The 8,145-nt window shown below is 43.6% G+C and overlaps 1 protein-coding gene across 1 annotated transcript; it reads right to left on the minus strand.

The window, feature by feature from the left end:
* Window positions 1-265: 265 nt before the first annotated feature.
* Window positions 266-4,684, minus strand: LOC105126050 (uncharacterized). The gene is given in 7 exon segments (XM_011026778.1): window positions 266-334; window positions 722-944; window positions 1,042-1,997; window positions 2,067-2,218; window positions 2,257-3,499; window positions 4,079-4,316; window positions 4,404-4,684. Coding segments are annotated over 7 exon segments (3,162 nt in total).
* Window positions 4,685-8,145: the final 3,461 nt, after the last annotated feature.

The following is an 8,145-nucleotide window of genomic DNA, read 5'->3' on the forward strand; positions in this document are numbered from 1 at the left end:
AATTGGCCTCATTTCATTTTTGTTTTCTTTGTCCTCTTAGTAAATTTTTGTTCTTCACAGTTAGCTTAGGTCATAGTTCAATTTTCTTAGGGTTTTTCTTCTTCATTTCCGGTTCTAAATCTTAAGGAGAAGAGGAAGGAAGTTTCATGACCCATACCTTACGAATTTAGCTAGGTTTGAGGAAGGTTTGACAGTGTTCTTCCTCCTCTCCTGCTGGTTTTCTTCCTTCTTCTTCCTCTCACGTTGGTTCCCTTCTCCTCTCTCTCTAGGTGGCTGTCCAATCTTCTCTCAAGGTCTCCTCTCTCTCCCTCACACGTTCACAAGGCTTAGGTTTCTGTTGGGAAGAGAAAGGGAGAGTAACAAGCAGCTGGACATACAGCTGCAGCAACTTTGATAAAAGCTAGGGTTACCTTCTCTCTCCTCCTTATATTTATACTCCCCATTAAATGAGGTGGGTGTTTGGGGGTTGGTTTAGATGTATTCTTATCCTTGTTTTGGTCTATCTAAAACCAGTTTTACCCCTCCCTCTCAACTCCTTAAGAAAATTATTATTATTTTATTTTTTTAAGACAAAAACTGCATCGCTGTCGATGCAGAAATCGGCAGCGGAAACTGCATCGCTGCCGATGCAGAAATCGGCAGCGGAAACTACGTCGCTGCCAATCGAAAAATCGGCAGCGAAAACTGCTTCGCTGCAGATGCAGAAATCGGCAGCAGAAACTGCGTCGCTATTGATGCAGAAATCGGAAGCAAAAACTGCTTCGCTGTAGATGCAGAAATCGGCAGTGGAAGCTACGTCGCTGACAATGCAGAAATAGGTAGCGGAAATTGATTCGCTGCAGATGCAGAAATCGTCAACGGAAACTGTGTCACTGCCGATCGAGAAATCGGCAGCAAAAATTGCTTCACTGCAGATGCTGAAATCGGCAGCAGAAACTGCGTCGCTGCCAATCGAGAAATCGGCAGCGAAAACTGCTTCATTAGTTCTGTCTATATATATATATATATAGATATATATATATTTTTCTTTTGGGTGTTTACATTCCCCCCCCCCCCTTAATAGGAATTTCGTCCTCGAAATTTAAGAGGTTCTTGATGCGATTCCTGATAGTTCTCACTTTCTCCGTGGTGACTTAGACCAATTCTGCGCCATATAACTTCCGGTCCCCGATTTCCTCCCAACATAAAGGAGTTCTACACCTCCTACCATACAAGGTTTCATATGGGGCCATCCCTATTCTGGCTTGGTGACTATTGTTATACGTGAACTCCACTAATGCCATGTGTTCCTCCCAGTTTCCTTCAAATTCCAAAACACAGGCCCGTAATAGGTCTTCCAAGACTTGGATGATTCTTTCTGACTGGCCATCCATTTGAGGGTGAAACGCAGTGCTCATGTCCAATCTTGTTCTCAAGGCATGTTGTATGCTTGGCCAAAGTGGAGAGGTGAACCTGGGATCTCGATCCAATACAATGGACACTGGAATCCCATGAAGCCGTACCACCTCATTTATATAAATCTTGGCAAGCTTGTCCACTGAGTCGGTCATCTTTATAGGCAAGAATAGTGCGGATTTCGTCAACCGATCTACGATAACCCATATCGCGTCATTTCCTTTCCTCCCTTTGGGAAATCCTGACACGAAATCCATGGTGATCATCTCCCACTTCCATTCTGGAATTTGTAATGGTTGTAATGGTCCCGCAGGCCTTTGGTGTTCAACCTTGACTTGTTGACATATCCCACACTTAGACACGTACTCAGCTATTTCCCTTTTCATATCAGGCCACCAATAGAGGTGTTTCAGGTCTCGATACATCTTAGTGCTGCCAGGATGTATGGAGAACCGAGACTCATGTGCTTCTTGTAGAACCATTCGTTTGACTGTTTCGTCACTAGGCACGTATAACCGTTGTCCCATCATCAAGGATCCATCATCCGCTACTCGGAATTTCATTTCTACTCCGGCCTCCACATTCCTCCTTATCTTACGCCCCTCCTTGTCATGGAATTGGGCATGTAGTATCTGTTCCCGTTACGTTGCTCGCACCAATAATTGGGCTACTAACCCACCTCCGGCATTAATGTCCAAATCTGCACCCATCTCTTTCAATTCCGCCAATTGCTGCTCCTTTCCCACTGTTAACCTTCCTAGGGTGGCTTTATTTTTGCGACTGAGGGCATCTGCCACCATGTTTGCTTTCCCCGGATGGTATTCTATGGTGCAGTCATAATCCTTAATGAGCTCTATCCACCTTCAGCTGAAATGACATGTCCCAAAAACGTCACTCTCTTCAACCAAAATTCACATTTACTCAGTTTTCCATATAACTGGTGATCTCTCAAGGTTTGTAAGGTTTGTCTCAAGTGTTCTTCGTGCTCCTCGAAAGAATTTGAGTACACCAGTATATCGTCAATGAACACCACCACAAACTTATCAAGATATGGTTGGAAAACCCGATTCATCAGGTCCATGAAGAGGGCTGGGGCTTTTGTCAACCCGAACGGTAGCACCAAAAATTCATAGTCTCCGTAACGAGTTCTAAATGCAGTCTTTGCTACATCCGCTTCTTTAATCTTCATCTGATAGTACCCTGATCTCAGATCTATCTTCGAAAATGCCCTCGCTCCCTTTAATTGATCAAACAAATCATCTATTCGAGGTAATGGATACTTGTTTTTCATTGTTATCTTGTTCAGTTGTAGGTAGTCAATACAAAGTCTATGGGTTCCATCTTTCTTTCTTACAAATAACACCGGTGCTCCCCATGGAGAATTACTAGGCCGTATGAACCCTTTGTCTAACAATTCCTGTAGTTGAGTCTTTAATTCGTTCAGTTCTGCCGGAGCCATCCGATACGGTTGTTGGGCTATAGGTGGGACTCCAGGAAAAGTGTCTATAGACACTTCTACCTCTCGCTCCGGGGGTAGTCCCGGTAGTTCTTCGGGAAACACATCTGGGAATTCCTTCACCACAAGAATATCCTTCAGTTGTGGACCTTCATCATCACAGTTTAAGATGTATGCAAGGTATCCCATACATCCCTTTCTTAAAAGTTTTTGGGCTGTTACCACCGATATCAAGGCAATTGGTTTGAGAATTCTCTCTCCTTCAAAAATCATTCTCTCGCCCTTAGGGGTTTGGAAAGTAACAGTTTTAGCATAACAATCTATTAGAGCCTTGTATTTACTCAACCAATTCATGCCTAGGATTATGTCAAAATCATGCAGCTCTAAAGGAATCAAGTCTACTTTTGTTTCATATCCAGATAGACTAACCCCCACATCCACATACACAATATTTGTTTCAACCATGTTTCCCATTGGAGTTCCAATTAAGAATCCCTTCTCTACTTTTTCTACTCCCTTTCTCAGTTTAGTGACAATTCTCTTAGCAATGAATGAGTGGGTGGCACTCGGATCAAACAATACATGCACATTAAAATCATTCAATAGTAGTGTACCTGCCACCACATCCGATGCAGCCCTGACCTCCTCCTATGTCAGGTGGAAGACCCTCCCCGAGGTCCTATCATTTTGTGCCCTCGATCTCCCTCGACTAGAGTTTGCTCCTGATTGAGAAGATCTCACTGGCCTATTCACGGTGACTGACTGTTGTTGGCTCTAGCTGGGTTGCCTATAGCTTTGTACCTGTCTAGTGTTCCTTTTTGGGCAGTCCCTCTTGAAATGACCTCTTCTGCCACAGTAATGACACCCTTGACTCAAATACTAGCAGTTCCTCCACCTATGACCTTCTCCTCTGCATACAAAGCATCGCCCGGGGGAAACTGAGCAGTCCCCAGGGTGTTTTTGCCCACATTTCATACAAAAAGGATAGTCAATACCCTTGCGGTCACCAGTCCCAGTTGAAGAGTTTTCCCTCGAGTGCGACTGTCCAACCATCACTCTCCCACTTGATTGTTGGTGGGGCGGTAACATCAAACTCCCCTTCTTCTTGTACTGCTCAAACACTCCACTTTTTCCTTTCTTCGGGAATGGTGGTCTGTTGCTGAAAAAGTCTCCATCTCTCTATTTGCCTATGCCCTGATATCCCCCCTGGCCTTCTCCAATACAAGCCTCTAAAGCTTGGGCAGCCTCAATCAACTCTCTCACTGATTTAAATCGTAAGGCGATCAATCCTTGTCTTAAGTCCTGTCGCAAACCATCTCTCAACTTCTCAATCATATGTTCCTCTGTTGGCACATAGTGTGGGGCAAACAATGAGAGATCATGGAACTTCCTTTCGTACTCCAATACCGACATATCACCCTGTCTTAATGCCAAAAACTCTTGTTCTTTCACCTTACGATGGTACCTGGAATAAAACTGATTCTCAAACTCTGTCTTGAAATCACTTCAAGTTAGTGTCTCGGTTGCAAGCCTCAGCTGAACTGTTTCCCACCATGTCATGGCCCTATCAGACAATAACTGGGTTGCACAGTTTACCCTCAACCCCTCGGGTATGCTTATTTGAACCATGGTCTTTTCTACCTTCCTAATCCATATTCCAGCTATCTCTGCATCTTGTTCCCCCATATACGGTTCATAGCCCATTTCCCTCATACTCTTGACTAGTCGCACCAATGGCACCACGTTATCTGTAGTCATGCTTGTCATAGGGGCTGCTTGTGGAATCTGCGTGGTGGGAGTTGCTTGTGTCGCCGAACCCGCCATACCCTCCATCACTACTTTAACTATTTATACAAGGAGTCCCGGGTCTATATATTGTGGGGGCACACCAGTTGGAATAGTCAATGGTTGTGCTTCTAATCTTTCTTACTGCACTGCTACAACTGGGGGTACTCCCTCTATTTCGTTAGACCTCCCGCCATCCCCCGCTACCGCAGCTTCCCCCTGCAAGGTTTCGGGTGGTACTATCGGAGCATGAGATGCCATATCATCCAAGGGATCTTCATCTTGCCAACCTTGGGCACCTTGGTTCCCGCCTCTCCTATCTAAGGAGGGCGGCTCAGTTCGTGTCCCTTGTCGGGTGCGTACCATCCTGAAATTCACCACACCAACACAATTATCAGTGATCCCCAGGATCTAAACCAGGGGCTCTGATACCAACTATAACAACCCGGCTTTTCAAGCCCCAAAACAACAGAATTTTTTTTTCTTTGACACACATCATGTCGGTAAATTGAGAACCTATTTTCCTCACATCATCAAAATGCAATCCATACATCAACTACATTCAACATTTCATTTAAAAGAGAAATTTACATAAACACATAATATTATTTTTGCATGCTTAGAAGTTCATATTATAATATTACATCCATAGACATGAATTTGCATTCCTATCCTACTAATAGTCACCACGAATTTAAACAAAAGGGTTCAATAAAATTTATACATTTAATACATTGATCCATACAAAATACATCGTGAGTTAGGATGCAACTACATGATTCCTTGCAAAAGTAGGTTCCCGTGTATCGGGTTTCCTAGGCATCTCGTTGATGTGATGTCCCTGTTGCAGTGCAAAATATTTAAGAGAATGCAATTGCTTATTAGTAATAATGATAATTAAATGGTCTAGTAGGAAAAATAAAACATTAACATTATTCCATGGTTGATGCATGATATTTGTAGTTTCTTCATGTACATAGTATACACAATTTATAGTACATATAGTTGCACCAATTCTTGTAATCAACCAAAATCTTAAACCCAGCTATCCTCTCAAGGTATCATTTCTTGAGATTAACCGTTCACTCACCCCGATCATCCACTTCGGATGCCTTTAGCCGAAGCTAATCAATCACTTGTCCCGATCATCCTTTCGGATGCCATTAGTCGAGGCTAATCATTCCCTTGTCCCGGTCATCCATTCGAATGCCATTAGCTGAGGCTAATCATTCCTTTATCCCGGTCATCCATTCGGATGCCATTAGCCGAGGCTAATCATTCCTTTATCCCGGATGCCATTATCCCGGTCATCCATTCGGATGCCATTAGCCGCGGCTAATCATTCCTTTATCCCGGCCATCCATTCAGATGCCATTAGCCGAGGCTAATCATTTCTTTGTCCCGGTCATCCATTCGGATGCCATTAGCTGAGGCTAATCATTCTTTTATCCCGGTCATCCATTCAGATGCTATTAGCCGAAGCTAATCAACCTTTTGACAACATTTAACATTTGACAATTTGTTATCTATTCTAACCCAATATGGTAACTTTCATGTTAAAGAATCACATTATTTAACATATGAAAAAGGAAAGTGGAAGTCACCTACCTGCTCCACCTGTGGTTTGTTCTTGTCTTGACGATGGTCCGATCCCGACCGCACCACCTAAGACAACAATGGTCACAATTCAGTACATTTGTATTTTTGAATCACATTTGTCACCACACTTATTTCAAAAGTTCATATATTCACATTCAAGTGTTCCACATTTTACACCATCATACCATGCAATTGTTACTAGCATTTAAGTCATTTTTTACTAGGAGGCTTATTGTAGAAATCGGCAACGAGAACTGGTTCGCTGTAGGCTACCCAATTCAGCAGCGAGAATTGGTTCACTACAGGCTGCCAATTCGGCAGCGACAACTGTTTCGCTGCCAGCAGCCACTTCGGCAGCAAAAACTATTTCGCTGTTGGCGTCACTATTCCGGCAGCAGATGCTAAATCGTAGGGGACAACTTAGTTTCGGCAGCGAATCACAATTTCGCTGCAACCAACTCAACTTCGGTAGTGAATCACAAATTCACTGTAGAACATGAAACTCGACAGCGAATGTTAATTTGCTGCAGACAACTCAACTTCATCAGCGATTCACTACAACCGACACAGTTTCGGCAGTGAATCGCAATTTCGCTGCGGAACATAAATTCGGCAGCGAATTCTAATTCGCTGCAGCCGACACAGTTTCGGCAATGAATGCTAATTCGCTGCAGCCGACACAGTTTCGGCAGCGAATGCTAATTCGCTGCATAACACACAATTCGGCAGCGAATTCTAATTCGCTGTAGAAGACTCAATTTCGGCAGCGAATACTTATTCGATGCAGTCGTCACATTTTCGGCAGCTAATCGAAATTTGCTGCAGAACAAACAATTTTACAGCCAATGCTGATTCGCTGCAGAAGACTCGGTTTCGACAGCGAATACTTATTTGCTGTAGCCGTCACATTTTTGGTAGGGAATTGAAATTTGCTGCAGAACACACAATTCTGCAGCGAATGCTGATTCACTGTAGACGAATTAGTTTCGGCAGCGAATGCTAATTCGCTGCGGCTGACACATTTTTCGCAGCAAATCAAAATTTCGCTGCAAAACACCCAATTCGGCAGCGAATTCTAATTCGCTGCAGAAGACTCAATTTTGACATCGAATAGTTATTTGCTGTAGCCGTCACATTTTCGGCAGGGAATTGAAATTTGCTGCAGAACACACAATTCTGCAGCGAATGCTGATTCGCTGTAGAAGACTTAGTTTCGGCAACGAATGCTAATTCGCTGCGGCCAACACATTTTTGGCAGCAAATCGAAATTTCGCTGCAAAACACCCAATTCGGCAGCGAATTCTAATTCGCTACAGCTGACTCAATTTCGGTAGCGAATACTTATTCGCTGCAGCCGTCACATTTTCGGCAGCGAATCGAAATTGGCTGCAGAACACACAATTCTGCAGCGAATGCTAATTCACTACAGAAGACTCGGTTTCGGTAGCTAATGCTAATTCGCTGTGGCCAACACATTTTTGGCAGCAAATCAAAATTTCACTCCAAAACACCCAATTCGGCAGCGAATTCTAATTCGCTGCAGCTGACTCAATTTCGGTAGTGAATACTTATTCGCTGTAGCCGTCACATTTTCGGCAGTGAATCAAAATTTGCTGCAGAACACACAATTCTGCAGTGAATGCTGATTCGCTACAGAAGACTCGGTTTCGGCAGTGAATGCTAATTCACTGCAGCCGACACATTTTTGGCAGCAAATCGAAATTTCGCTGCAAAACACCCAATTAGGCAGTGAATTCTAATTCGCTGCAAAAGACTCAATTTTGGCAGCGAATACTTATTCGCTGCAGCCGTCACATTTTCGGCAGCGAATCGAAATTTGCTGCAGAACACACAATTCTGCAGTGAATGCTAATTCGCTGCAGAGGACTTGGTTTCGGCAGCGAGTGCTA

Source organism: Populus euphratica, unplaced genomic scaffold (genome assembly GCF_000495115.2).
Source record: "Populus euphratica unplaced genomic scaffold, PopEup_1.0 scaffold44.1, whole genome shotgun sequence".
Taxonomy (NCBI): Eukaryota; Viridiplantae; Streptophyta; class Magnoliopsida; order Malpighiales; family Salicaceae; genus Populus; species Populus euphratica.